Source organism: Diadema antillarum, unplaced genomic scaffold, assembly GCF_040938485.1.
Source record: "Diadema antillarum isolate AM-2024a unplaced genomic scaffold, OU_Dant_1.0 seq00000581_RagTag, whole genome shotgun sequence".
NCBI classification, from domain to species: Eukaryota; Metazoa; Echinodermata; class Echinoidea; order Diadematoida; family Diadematidae; genus Diadema; species Diadema antillarum.
The window spans coordinates 482,184-497,645 of NW_027271515.1; the positions used below are offsets into that span (position 1 = coordinate 482,184).

General features: G+C 38.9%; 1 protein-coding gene across 1 annotated transcript; it reads right to left on the reverse strand.

Moving 5' to 3' along the window:
* Window positions 1–6,487: 6,487 nt before the first annotated feature.
* On the reverse strand, window positions 6,488–14,736 carry LOC139735468 (acyl-coenzyme A thioesterase 8-like). Its single transcript, XM_071646224.1, has 6 exons — window positions 14,594–14,736; window positions 12,601–12,743; window positions 11,203–11,428; window positions 10,487–10,665; window positions 9,429–9,620; window positions 6,488–7,175 (listed from the first exon to the last, which is right to left on the reverse strand). Exons 1-6 carry the CDS (start codon window positions 14,734–14,736, stop codon window positions 7,078–7,080), a joined length of 981 nt encoding a protein of 326 aa, XP_071502325.1. The 3' UTR covers window positions 6,488–7,077.
* Between the last annotated feature and the right edge of the window lie 726 nt (window positions 14,737–15,462).

Consider the following 15,462-nt stretch of genomic DNA (forward strand, 5'->3'; position numbering starts at 1 on the left):
CATGTCATGACGAACTCATCAGGGGACGTACCGAGGGTAGGCGAATAATATTGCTTCATGTTTCATGATAGCCTTTCGCTTTGATATGTTCCACTCGTGAGTTGAAATGATTTCAAATATGTACCATAATTTAAATACCTATTAGAATATGATAGATCTGCCATCGTATTTTGTGAAATGTAGCATGTTTAGCACAACCATCACATATTCAGCAAAATTGACCTGCTTTTGATTTTCTGATTAGTTGTCGATTCCTGTTTTGTTTCCTTACCTTCACTCTCAGATCTTCGGGAAGGCGACGGAGAAATCCGATTGGAAACGCCGGAGTATTTTTGGCGAAGTTCTCTGTACGATCAGCCTCAGGATGGCGTTATCTTGATGCAATATGCCGAGATTTGGGGAGCGGTGTGCGCTGATAGATGGTCCATGGCAAACGCCGATGTTGCCTGCAGACAGCTTGACTTTGGTGGCGCAAATGCCGATCACGCGGTACGATGAGGGAGTTGTGTTTTTGTTTCTTTCTTAATTTTAAAGGTCTTGTTAACTTTTGGGAGCAGTAATTTGAAAAAAATGTTCAAGTTATCACATTTGATGCATATGACGTGTAGTTCAGTTGTATCACAAAACTTCCTATCATATATATAAATATATATATATATATATATATATATATATATATATTTAGCAACAAAGCCTAAAATATAAGGAGATGTCACTATTTTTCTTCATAAATCATAACTATAGACGGTTTAGTCTGGACACATTTTTATCATAACTATTGTGTTCACATTTTGTACATTTAACAATATTTAACATCGATTACACTGATTCAAATTTTTGCATTGGTTGTTTTTATTCCTAACTCACATTTTAGAACCATTTTGAAGCACTAATACCGGGTTTTTGTTTCATCTTCAAATGGTAAATTATGCCTTTAAGGAATAGTCTGCTCTTTCAGTTCGAGGCTATTGCAATGCCCGCATTGGGCAGAACTTAGGGTTGAAATACTAGTAAAAGTTTAGTGACTATGCCTATGAATAAACAATTACGCATCAAATGTAATACGCCTTTGATCATTATGTACTGACAGAGTTAAACTACGTACAGACTTTTGAACATCCTTAGTAATTGGCAAACATTTAAACATAAATAGGACCTACTCGTTGCAACATGACAGCACTGCAGGTTCTTACCTCATTTCATAAAATGAGATGCGTATCTCATTATGAAAAAAAAAAATACAAGTTCTGCATTTTTATACTTCTTCCATTTGGTCGAATAGGCCGGACGCAAGGAAATCACTGACAACGGCTTCAAGCGCTTCATCAATGTCATTTCTTGAGTTCTTCTGATGTTCGGGAAACTGGTCATAAGGACGTGCGAAAACCTTCTCTCAACTAGGGGGGGGGGGGGGGGGGGAGGGGGGAGCTGAAGACGCCAACTCATGGCGGTATGCTCAGTGATCATACGTCAAAAACAAAATTCTTGTATGTCTTCACAATAATGGACATTAAAGTTGTCGCGTGGTCGGGGTTGAGAGGGCGCTTCTCGCAACCAACACCCGCCTAGTGGATACATACCTACATATAGATGGCTCTGCACTCATCGAAGTACATGTAGTTCAGGTTAGCTAGTAGCAATTTGACAATAAATCACAAAGTCTCAGCGAAAGTTAAATATCCTTGCAAACTATCGATCTACATCATAATTGACCCTTCAAATCTTTGGCGGCGCAGTGCACAAACTATTGCTTGGTACGCGATAGCACACGAGTTCTTCTCGTCTCTAGGCACCTCTGAAGCTAGCGTGCGGCTTTAAAACCTTTGGGAAAATGGTTGATTTACAAAGATCGTACAACATACGTTCTGAATCTGTTTATACATACTTAATGATATGTTTATAAGCTGCCTTTCAAAACGAATTGTTCTGTCTGTTGAGTGCGCCTCTCTTTACAATAATACAGTGACTCTGAACAAATAGTTTCATACTTGTACGTTTATAAATTTTTAGCAAACGAAAGTAGAAAAACTGACCAGAAATGAATATAATTTATTAGTGGAAAATTGAGCAAAGAAAATGGGACTCCATCGGGATTCGAACCCGAGACCAACGGATGCTAGCCCGGTGCTCTACCGACTGAGCTATAGAAAGCCCTATTTCAGTGTTCGTCCCAGAAACCCTAAATTGTCAATGCTCGAATGGTCAGAAGCTATAGCAATGTGTTTGTGTGTGACTCACACGTACACACTTGAACCTGGCATAAACCCGAAGGATAATTCAACTTAGGGATAAATGCGAGGGATCACCGAAGTGATACAGCTTTTTGAGTATGTAACAAACGAAAATAGACAAACTAACCAGAAATGAATATAATTTATTATAACTTATAAATTTTTGAAACACATTGTTGCTTCTTCTTTTTTTTTTTTTTGTACAGTGGACTCCCGTTATAACGAAGTTCTCGAGACCGGCTCTTTTCTTTCGTAATATTGAAATTTGTTATAAGCAAGCAAATGAACAACAACAACAAATGAGCGGATAGACCTAATATTATGGCCTGATTTTTTTTTCTTCGTTGTAACTGGAATTTGGTTATAAACTGTAACGGGAGTGCACCGTAATCGTACCAGAAAAATGCAAAGTTGAAAATAAGATTTGATTAGAATTGGAATGTAATTCAAACGTCTACGTTCATTAAATGTATTTGGATTGACAGGAAAATGTAGATCTGGATGCAAGCCTTTGGGGAATCATGGTCAACGACATAGAATGTGATGGCTGGGAAACAGTACTGGTGGACTGTCGCCACTCGGGATTAGGAAACCGTGACATTGGCTGTCAGAGCGGAGAGATAGCTTACGTCTCGTGCTATGCTAAATCGGAACAACCAGACCCAAATTCCAACCGTGAGTCTCTATACCACTTAAACAATGATGCGATGCACTTATCTTCACCAGTGAGTGCGTTCCATGACACGTACTAGCAGATATAGAACTCCTCCGATCTGCCATCAATGTGACAATAAGGTTCAACCAGTCAGATTTGAGATGTAGGCTTGTTCTGTCAGCCCTCACAATTGCGAAAGCATCCTTTGGAGTTTGAGCTTCGTTAACAAATTTGGTTATTTTGATATGTCATATTATACCCTGATAAATTGAAGGTCTTTTTAATATTTGTCTCCTGAATCACAGGCTTCAAAAGAGACATCATCCTATACATGCTTCCGGTTCTATTCGTGGTGATCTGCATCATTTCGGTCGTTACTATAGTGAGAGCCCACAACCGGCGTGCAGCTTCCCAGCAAACGGGTGCCAGTCAGAGGCAGGCAGAGGCGGATACACAACATGGCCTGACCGTGGGCACCCATATGACTGGACATTCCCCCCAACCCGGCGCAGATCCTACTGTCATATTCGTTGGCCCATCCCAAGTGACATCTGCCGTCCAACCTACCTTCCAGGAAGAATCAGGGATGCATCAATACGGCGGAAAGTCTGGTGCTACATACCCCGGTTTCCATGGCCACCACCCGCAACAGCCGCTTCCTCCGGTGGCTGTCTCTCACTCGCCTGGAGAGGGCATGGCCCTACCTCCGCCAGCGGACCTCTACCCTCTCCCGCCTGTTGCGCGCCCTGCCCCTGTGAGCTCTACCCAACAAGGGCCAAGTGGCCCAACTACCCACAACCAGCCGACTCGATGAGCTGGAAGTGCTGCTAATTCAAAGTTGAATCTTAATTCAGGATTTTGAAGTCATAAATAATGTGGCTCTTTCTCAAAGAAAGACTCTGTTGTACTACCTGAGTAAACCAAGTCACAATGAACTGTAATTCAGTTTTTATGCCCTAGATACTACAATTGTAACGATGCCATGCGCTCTAATGTTTTAATTAAATGAATCTATTCTGTTCCTCTTGTTGTAGAAAGATTTTGTTTGATGTATAAAATTCATACTACATGTACAGCATAATGTGAAAATGGCCCTAGCATGCCATCTGCACATTGGAGCTACTTTATCAAATTCATGCAAAAAGGTAAGAAACATGTATACCTTACATGGAAATGCTAATGATTCATAACTGGTCGGCACAATCGTCATTTCCCTTAAAACAAACAAACAAGCAAACAAAACACACACACAAAGACAGACACATGAATAAAACTCAGGTCAATGAAGTCACCCCGTAAAGTAAAAAGACAAGAACGTGCTGAAGATACTTTTGGGCAGAGGTAAATCATAAATGTTTTATTCAATAAAATATGTCACTATTCACACATGCAACAAGATCAAACATCAATTAAACAGCCACACCACTACATAGACTCTCAGCATGTTTATCTAATCCAAGCAGCTGGCAATTTATAAATTCAAGCTGACAGTGATCTCATCAGCTGCCGCAATAGATTCTTTGGTATTTTACATAATTACAGCATTTTATCTCATTGTACAGTGCAGTTCAAAGTCATCCAGCTGCCATTTACAAACCGTGTCATTCTCTTATTGTTGGTATGTCCCACAAAAATATGAACACTTGCAGGGCAAATTACTGCCTTGTGAGCAATGGGCTTAGACAGAGAAATAAAAGACATATTAAAACCTTTCAGTACATGAAGGTTAATACAGGTCTCACCTTCACTTAAAATGAGTTGAATGTCAGAAAAACAACCGTCAATTATTGTTATACTGAGCATGGTCATTATGCTCATATTACCTACTGGTATTTTTCATAGTCTAATACCCTTTTGAATAAAACTATACAGTACAATGTACATGTGTACAGTGTATCATATAGTTATGCATCTATCTTCAAAAATGTACAAAACACATATACAGTGTACATGACAAGAAAGAGATATATTTCAGTGTTGTTACAATATTATGACAAGAGATAATAGAATGGTAAGACTAACACTCAAAATAACATTTTCCATCTTTTTTTAACTTCATGCTTAAGTATTACCTATCTACATGTTCAATATTTTTGAATGAAACAAGACACCATTTAATGTGTATTCTTCAGATCTACATATTTGAGCGGATGTAACGAGGCAACATGCAAAGTTTGTAAGAAACTGCATACAGCTGTATTAATTTAATACTCATGGTAGTGAATCTGAAGAATACACCACGCTTGATAGACACGGGGTAACACATTCATTTCATTGCCAGATATACTGCAAGAAACTGGAATGGTTTATGCTTTTGTGTATTTACAGAACAGAAGAGTTGATGGTTTAAAATTCTACACCAAACAAATTTTTGAGACCTACTTAATGGTTGCTTTGGAGTCATTATCATATATTTTAATATTGCATGATACATTCACGACCCCAGAAAAACAATAATCTTTTCCTTTACACCAGCAAAGTAAGAACTGATTATCTGTGAGCATTCACATTCTTGCTCAAGTAAGAGATGTAATCATAACTTGCATTGATTGTAAATCTTGTCACTATTTGTTCTTTTTGAATACTTTGTGATTCTTTCACCTGCCCTGTGGCCCTTATGGATCTTTCAGCATGACATACGTCATGTGACATACATGTATGTTGCAATCATTCGTTTTGGCCAGATACAAATTGAACAAGCTTTATTGTTATCAAGGAAAACTTTTGTTCTCAGGTTGTGCGTAAAAGTTTGATGGATTAAAAATGTGCCTTTATTAGCCGGGGGCAACCAGAATTAATTTTGGAGGATGATCCTGATGCACTCTGTATATTGAAGTATGTTGTATGTACAAGACTGTCTACGTATTACCAGATGAGGTGTATCAATTACAGTATATGTCAATAAACGTATGAGGATACAGTTTAGGTCTTCGTAAAATGCTGCTTTACTTCTTCCAATTTCTACACGTTTACACATCTTAATGGATTTTTGGACAGCAATATCGAAGCCTGACTTGGATTACTAAGGTAATCTACAATTTTTAAGATAAGTGTTGTTTTGTATAAGCTTATATTAAAGGGTATTTTTGCAAATAGAGTCTGACAGTTGCAGTACAGAGCCAACATTTCAAAGGTAATGTTGGGCGATAAAAATTATTTAAATTTTTGATCTGATGCTCTGACTCCTACAAGCAAAAATGACTTGTAGCAAAAAATAATTCTGTGAATTCATAACCAGGTTTTCCAAAACTGCGCACTTGATTTCATCCAACATAAACAATTGCTATGCACTTAGAACTGTAATCAATGAATTGGTCAATCACAACATACTGCAGTTCAAAGTTTCACATACATGTGAAGACAATCCTCACAAATAATGACAAACAGTTGCAACCACGCTGGACAGCTAGAGAGACAAGATATGAACGATATGGATCCAGCACTCTTGAAATGGAAGCAGAGAGTGAGAGGAAATACTGTATACATGTACCATCTGAAATATCCTGGTCATTACAATATTCCTTTATATTTGCTGCATCTTTAAGGCAAATAATATAAGCGCCCAAATATAAATATACATGTAACGTTTTTTTTTCTTTAAACATGCCTGAAAAGCACATTCACCATGGTAGCTAATGTGGTACCAAGGCCTGAAAAATGTGGGTCAATGAAGTTGAGTTTGAAAGTCTTTAGGATAAATCTACATCTTAAGAATGAGCACAGCAACTTTAGTGTAGTAGACTAAGTTGTTGCTGTTGTTGACAGAAAATATTTTGGTTTGACAATGATTTTGCATTATATTTCAGCATCACATTCCAGGCATAAAACTGCAAGAATCCCTCCTTTTTTTCTTTTAGTGTTCACAACATCAGACTTTACTTCATATTTTGCTGAGATAGGAATATGCAATCGCACATCATATTGGCATATATGTAATGAAGAATCTCTCCTACCTAGATCTGATCAACACTAAAAGAACTCATGTACAACTGTAGCACCTCTGTGAGCTGTTATGGGATCAAGATCACAAATTGCCTTCACATAACTATCAATGTCTGTCAAAATGTGGCCAACGTCCACAGCAGGAACTATGCAATAATACTACATTTAAACATTCGGCGTAAAGAAAGAAAAAGACAATTCATCTAAAATGGATACAAGCAGAATCCACTGTAAATACATGTATTCCTCTCACAGTTTTGGTCGTAAAAGTGACTCCTGGGCTACAGTCACAGCCAGAGTGCCATCTCGCCTCCAGAATCGTCCAAACGACATTCCACGACCATGACCTGTGAAAAGAAAGAGATAAACATAGTACATGTATGATTAATATGCTGCAGACTGAGGAATTACTCAAATAGACTGCACGAACACAAGTACAACACCAGGGTCATCATTAATATGTAAGAGACATGAATATGCAAAGCAATGGTGACCAGCCATATTTTGACGACTTGGATGTCTTTCAAGATGAGATCTGACTAATAAGAGTAATTAACCATTACTATCTTATGTATTTTCCATGTATTTCATAGTGACCGAGTCTCTATTTGTGAAAATGAGGAGTCCACAGATGTTCTCAAAAGTCACAAATTCACTCACTTGTGAAATTTATCTCATACACATGTACATATTTGTGAGATATGCTTCCAAAATTTTTGGACCAGCAGTTTTCTTTCGTTTTATTGAAATTTTGTCATAATAAAAAAAGACAAAACTAGAAATGTCGCTATGGCGACTGATGCCTCCGCCATTATGCATGATTCCCCCAATAGGTGTATAGGACGATGTCTTCAAAATGTGCGATGACAGTTTCACATGGCTGGCAAAATATTGAAATGACAGGTTTGTCAGAAATATCTTGAATGTTCACTTTCCTTGAACTAGGTTTGCTATAATTGTCTATGAAAGAGTTCAGGTACATGTATTTGGGGAATTGAGGATTTTTACTTAACTTCTGACTGACCCTTTTATAAGTTTATGCATTGAGTAATTTTAAAGGTATGAAAAAAGAGTGTAATTTAACAGTGCAAAATAGTTTTTTTTTGCATTAAAACTTTGCTTGATCCTTAACCTTTGACCTTTGACCTTCTGGTAGGAAATCTGGTAGGGAAATCGTAAAATATTGAGGAGTTGACCTTGACCTTTGACCCCCTGACTATTGACCCATGACCCCTATATTCCCTAGATAATCTCTGCCAGTCAGTACATGCGTATGTACCAAGTTCCATGAAGATACATTAAACCATTTGCGAGAAAAGTGAAATTGTAACATTTTCTCCTAACCTTTGACCTTTTGACCTTTGACCTTATGACATGAAACTCTCTTTGCAGAATCTTTATGCAGTAGTACATGTCTACACTAAGTTTCAAGAAAATACCTTTGGGCATGGCATTGATATGGGGGAAATCGCAACATTTTTAGCATTTGACCTTGACCTTTTGACCTTTGACCTCTTGCCAATGTCAATTAAATTTACTCAACTAATTGCCCCATCATACATCATCCTTGGACCAAGTTTGGGGAAAGCTGCTCCATCCAGTTTTGAGTTATCACATAAACAGATAAATTTTAGGATTTGACCTGGATCTTTGACCTTTGACCTCTGTCCGATTTCACTCAAAAATCAATCAAGTAATTGTCCCAGCATACATTACCCTCGGACAAAGTTTGGTGAAATTTGCATGATCCAGTCTTGAGTTATCGCGTAAACAGATACAATTTCATGATTTGACCTTGACCTTTGACCTTTGACCTCTGGTCGATTTCACCCAAAATCTAATCAACTAATTGCCCCTTCATACTTTATACTTGGACCAAGTTTGGTAAAATTCCAGTCAATATTACTCAAGTTATCGCGTAAACGAATGCGGACGGACGTACGGACGGACGGACAACCCGAAAACATAATGCCTCCGGCACCACTTCGTGGCGGAGGCATAAAAAAAAACCCAGAGTCATTAATGATGCGGCCTAAATTTCTATTTCATTGGAACCAGAATTTTGTTGTAACCGGGTTCGTTATAACAGGAGTGCATTGTATGACCAAAGTACATTAGTCCAAGATACTTATACATTGTAATTGGATTTAGGCAAATACATACATGTATCTCCAAATCAGTGGCATATCTGCAGAGACTCCAACTCTCCCGTTTTCGACGGGAGATCTCCCACCGAAATCCCTTTTTTCAAAATCTCCCGTTCTCCCGCTTGAGATTTAATTTCTCCCGCCCTGGCTCTGTGTCTCCCGCTTGAAATTATTTCTTACTTAATATCACTGTATGTTGAAAAATAAGCCTTAGATTGCACAAGAGAGCATCTAGAACCCTAAAGCTTCCAGGACCCCGGCCGCAAGGAACTTCGCGCTTTGCGCACATCAAATTAGAGTCTCCCGTTTGCTTGGGAATTCAGGCGGGAGAATCTCCCGATCAGAAGGTGCTTTGGGTTGGAGTCTCTGTATCTGGCATACAATATTACATTGTGTTTTGTTTGTTTTTGTCAAATTATGATTTGCATTAATGCTGTAGAGTGTCTTAATTACCTGACTGTGGACTCTCACACTCGTACAGCATCCATTCATCAACGCGGAAAGGTGCATGAAACCACATGGAATGGTCCAGAGAGCAGATCATACCCAGGGCCTTGTCCCTGTTGGGCATGGTGGGAATTCTGGCGAGGAAGAGGTCTGAAATGTAGGCTACACAGCAGTGCTGCATATTTATTCCATTCTCACCTGGAGTGTGAAGTTTATATGTTGTTGTTTTTTTTTGTGTGTATTGTGTGTGTGTGTGTGTGTGTGTGTTTTATGATGTTTCATCATAAGAAAGAAAGATACAAAGAAAGAAAATACCCATGAGATTAGTCTATACTTATATAAGATATAGTACAGCTTTGGGCAGATCTCACTGAAATAACTGCCATTCATTTGATCTCACACTACACTGTAAACTGAAAGAAGAAAACATTTTTTTATTATTATTTTTACGAGAAGATACTACATCACGAAATATGTTTTAAAAATATACCTAATTGTCCTGATATCATATTCACAGTATATCCTGAATCCAGCTGATTGTTCAGATGTACTGAATTATGAATGGAATATCATAGCAAGTTTCCCTGCACAAGCACGTATGAAGCAGGAGTAGGTTCATTGTAAGTACGAGTAACTACTACACAGTCAGCCTAAATGCCTCTGCTTTATTGTTACATAATCACTTCAGTACATATGAAACATACGATGTGGACTTACCATTTACTGAATTATCCTGAAAAGAATGACACTTCATATTATATACAAAACTACCCTCATCCACAAACTGACCTAAGACAAGCAAAGTTCAATGAAATTGGCTCATGAAATAGTATTCATGCAAAAGTTTGCAGTTTTACAGTATATTCTGCCAAAAGTAGACTGCTGCAGAAAAAAAAAAAATTGTCTACAGGTGCTTGAAATCATGCTATTTGAGAAAGATCACACAAATTGCTTCAGCAATAAAATACAATACTGCTAAAGTCCTTGGCATGCCTGAGTAACTACAAGAACCAGCATACTAAAGGAACACAATAGTTTCAAATGAACAGTGGTTTAAGACTAACCCGAGTTTTCTCCAATATGACCTTTGACCTTCACCCAGGTAAGGAGGACAGGGTCAGCAGGTTCACATCTTGAGAGATCCAGAAGTTCCTCTCTGCCAATCCTCTTGGATTCAAATGGGATTTCCTGAGCTATCTGCTTCTGCGCCCATTTTCTTGCTTTTTCTGGGAGATCAGGATTTCTAAAGGACAGAAAATTCAATTAATATTGGTCCATTTACATCATAAGGCCACATTCTGACAAGGAATTTTCTTAAAGACAGTTTAAAAGCTGTATTCAAACACTTTCAAATCAGATTCTAATTCACTGAAGTGTATCACTCACAAAAGGCAGTCCCATCCTCATTCCCTATCGCCTAGATCCTGATTCCTGTATTTAGGAAGAATTGCAATCCAATGCTCAAAATCATATGTTTTATGTTAGCATCTGCAACTATAGGATTGTTTCATTATTTCAAATGTAGAGAGTTTGGCAACTATGTGACATAAGATGGAAAAGAGCGCTGCAATATACATCTGAAATAACAGAAAGGGATATTTAGAATTTCTTTGAATCATAACGTCAATTCAATTAACATGAACAATAGGTCTTTCATATGGCAACAGAAAAGTCTTTCCAAATGAGGCATCATTTGAGCTTTTGAAAGTGCATACAAACATGTAAGGAAAGCAACATAGAAAAGGATTTTGCAAAGGGAAATGTGCCCCGAGGCACCTACTTTACATATTTCTTGAGCTCTTCTATGTCTGTCATCATGGTATCAGGATCTGGGACGGACGGCATGCTGTACTGATGCTGGAACGGGGATTCCTCATAGCGCTGGTATGATGCCATCATGGTAAGGATGGTACGCCCTTTTTGGGTTGCCTCCACAGTGCGTGTGCTGAAGCTACCTCCATCACGTTGGTTGTGGACACGGTAGAGGACCGGTAGGCTGGAATCCCCTGGTAGTAAACACAGAAACTCCCACATTATGACTGGTAGACCACAACAAAATCAATTTCTCCTTTATCAACAGGTGACAATGCTCAACCAGGAGAAATCAATAATCAGTTAAATTCTAGACTTTTCAACATCTGGGGCCATTTCATGTTTCATGAAGTGTTTTGTGTGACAAATTTGTTGGATGAATTTGCTCTCAGCCAATCACATGCAAGGATTTCAGTAGCTTATAAGTTTGTCAGAAAAAAAAAAATATATATAGGGCCTATGCATATCTGACAAAACCCTTCATAAAATGGCTCCCTTGATACAAAGTCTATGGTAAAAATGTGCATCATGGACAGAGAAGTGTCCTCTTTTTTTTTCTTTCTTCTTTTTTTGTGTGGCCGATGCTGAATCATCTAGTAGCATAATAGCATTAAGTTTGCTCTAAACATTATATTCCATAACACTCAGTTTACTTGTAATGTATCGATCTTTCAAGAAACAAAAATATTAGAAATCCTGCTCCAATCCCTTGCACTGTTCAGACGGAAGAAAAGCTCACAGTTCTTTTCCCACAGAACTATCATTTAGAGGAACTTGGAAATGTTCATATTCTAAAAAAAAAATATTTAAAAAATGACATAGGACAATGACTACTTACAAAATGCATTTCACTGACATGTAGCAAAGTGTTTGAGGTTGAGTAGTATACAAATGATGCACAGGACTGAGTGGATCCGTGAGAATTGGATGCCCGAGTTTAACGTTGGAACTGTTTAAACGCGAGGGCAGCGAATGGATTTTAGACTGTCCCAAAGTTAAACGAGAGCATCCAATTCTCACCAATCCATGAAATAGGCCTGTGCATCATTGTGCTATAAAATGGGCCTGTAATTCATGAAATACAACCATTTTCCCCATCATGCATCCAGTACACCTACAACACTACACAAGACTTGAGCCATGCGTTCGGATTTTACCGGACGCATGGCTCAGTGTGGATCAGTACAAATCGATGCATGACAAGTGACCAATCAGATTGCAGACATTCGAAAGCCAATCTTATAATGTCATATGAACATATGCAGCATAATGTTTGAACAATTAAAAACACTTCAGATGTCAAACAGATGGTTTGAGAACATGAGCTTTTGTAAGGTTTGAAAAGCTTTTTTTTTTTAGTCTTTACCTGCTCTCACAAAATAGGAATGGAGAGAGTGAATGGTGAGGTCTTTGGCTACGGTCTTTCCTGCTGCCACCATTGCCTGACCAATGATCTGACCTCCAAAGAGACGGCTTGTCCCTGGCCATGAGTGCCACATATGAGAAGCTCTGAGGTAACAAAACAGGAAAAGCAGGAAAAGAAGAAAATGAAGAAAAAAATGGGAGTGCTGAAGTACTTGGTAGGGTTTGTCAACAAATTTTTAAAAACATCTTTGAATCTATTTGTCAAAACATCATATTCACACATAGATACAGGTATAGCCATTGATAGGTATTAAGCATACATGTCTAAAAATGTGGAAGAAAAATGCAAGAGGCTAGTGAAGGCATTTAAATTGGTGTATGTGCATCATAACACCACCAAGATGCAGCTGTACTAAATTAGCTGGCCCTTCTTAGATGCAAACATTTTGAAATTTGGTTGAGCAAACTTGCATTGTTGCATAGAGTCTTAAAATAGCACTTAAATTAGACAGAAAATACTGTCCACAACCGGAGCTCAGAAGATACAATGGCAGACTAATGACAACTGATGAGGTATTGTATAAACAGAAGGATTGTGAAGTGCTGTTTGGCAAAACAGCACGTATGTGGTCGTATGTACCACATCTGTTTTCATTGAATACGTTGTACTTCCTGATGAGAGTTGGGTCGTATCTGCCCTACCTAGTACCTGCTCAGAACGAACAGCACTCAAAAATAATTCATACATGGAGGATACAATTCATTTTCACAGAGAAGTTTCTTCCAGTTGGCTACTTTACAGCTGAAAAATAAAAATGAATGTAAATCAATTCTTTATAGTTTTTTTTTGTCCTAAGTCTGTTGTTTTATTCATTCACAGAGATAAGCATCTGTGATTAATTGGCAGATCCAGGCAGGGGTGCACCGGGCGCGCGTCCCCCTTTATTCATTGTTAAAACAAAAGAAATAAAGAGAAAAAAATGGGGGTGGGGTGCATGCGTCCCCCCCCCCCCCCCCCAATTTTGTGCTCTTCACAGAATTATTGTATCCGCCCCTGGTGATGTAATCATTATATAATTATATCCTTAAGTTATACATGATGCTTGCCTGCACATCCACCTGACAGGAACAAATCATTAATTATAAAGCCCAGTATTTGGCAATATTGATAGAAAACAATTGATGCAGGACAATGAAATGGATGCTTCTCTACATGTTTTTGATGGACGATTCTAGTCACCTGGTCTGTGCAAGTTCGTTCTTTCTTTGTAAAATGAATGCAATAAATTGTTGAATATCAGAGTCAGACAAACTTTTTAGAATGAGACTATGTTACGGTACTTTAAAAACAAGTATACCTAACCACCTGAAAAAAAAGGTCATTCATACAAATCAAACATGAGCTACAAACTGACCTACAGATGCAAGATTTGAATGAAGAGGGTCTATATAAAGGGGTAACTTTATAAGAGTGAAGAGCATCAGAATGACAATTTTGTTTCTTAATCTTTCTTAGTTTTACTTTTGTTTTCACAGCATTTATAATTTAATAATGTTGGTATCTGGCCCAACAGGTCAGGGGTCATGCATACATTATAGTCTATAGAATCCGAGCTTTTCTGATGCAATACTGATGGCATAGACGTCTACTACTTTATCTAATGAAATTCTACGCAAAACGTCTTTATGGTTTCTAGTTTACACTAACTTAAGTAACATCAGTGTCGATCAGACATGCGGACGCAGACCGTATTAATGAGTTGGGGTATGGTCGTTGTCATTGAATGACATTGAGCTTGGCCCAGGGGTTTCGCGTGTGCGTTCCAACAAGGCCAATGGTATGACCATCCGCGCAATAAATGTGGGCAGAAGCAGGGTCATTCGTCCGGCCCAGTCACGTCACACAGTTCAGCTAAAATCAAGGATCAACATATCTCGAAGTTTACAAACATAATGCATTCTACGATTAACATGATAAGGCCGCCATTTTATACCTAAACAAGTAGGGGTCCAGCTCCTCCAGATCAAGAACCGTGCTCACGAGCACACTGCGTAAGTCATCGTCAGATTTCCCCTCTTCAACGCCTCCTCCTCCCGCTCCGCTGCCGGAGTTGTTGGCATTCGCAGGTGACTCCATCGAAGAAACTGAATATGCCCTAAAACCTACCCTGCTGCTAGTTATTTTACTAACTAAAGATCGGGATAACAGCGCCTTTCTGCGGTTCCACGATGGAATCACTTTGGAGTAAGTGTCCCTAGTCCAGAATGAAGCTAAGCGGCGAGCGATTATCATTCTGTATGCTGGGGAAACAGCGGGCCGGGAAACACGTTAAATCGGTACCTGTGTCTGTGTGTGTGTGTGTGTGTGGGGGGGGGGGGGGGGGGGGGGGAAGGGCTTCGACTGTTTACGATCACGGTACAGAACACGGTACATTGTGTGACCTACGCACGCGCGCATAAACAACAGACGTACAGTGTAGTGTTACGCAATCCCTTGTTCTCAGCTCACACGGCCGGGCTACCACGCGATCTCTTACTACAAGTATCTCTCACACCTGAGCCTCTTCTGATTTTTGACATCATTTTTTGGGACTATGCAGTACCTCACTGACCCGGCCTGTAGTCATTTTCTTAGTATCGTACCGCCCAGAGTTCCCGCTGACCTGTACTTGACGTCAGTCTGCTGAATATTCATCGTATCGCAAGTGACCCTGCAAAATTATCGCTTATGCAACTTCTGTTTACAGAACCGGAACACAGCACACACAGACACAATAATAGGGAGCTTTAGATTTTCGACGCGCGGACGTTCAAAAGAAAAAAACATGTTCTGAGCTTGCGCAGTAGCGCGCGTAAAGTCAAT

Bases quoted from the DNA above. Each gene is read 5' to 3' on its own strand.
- LOC139735468 (XM_071646224.1), bottom strand. From the start codon at position 14,736: ATGGAGTCACCTGCGAATGCCAACAACTCCGGCAGCGGAGCGGGAGGA. The intron at 12,744-14,593 runs GTATAAAATGGC...TTGTTACCTCAG, and splicing joins CTGGACCCCTACTTGTTTAG to AGCTTCTCATATGTGGCACT. The intron at 10,666-11,202 runs GTAGGTGCCTCG...TCTGTCCTTTAG, and splicing joins GAGCTCAAGAAATATGTAAA to AAATCCTGATCTCCCAGAAA.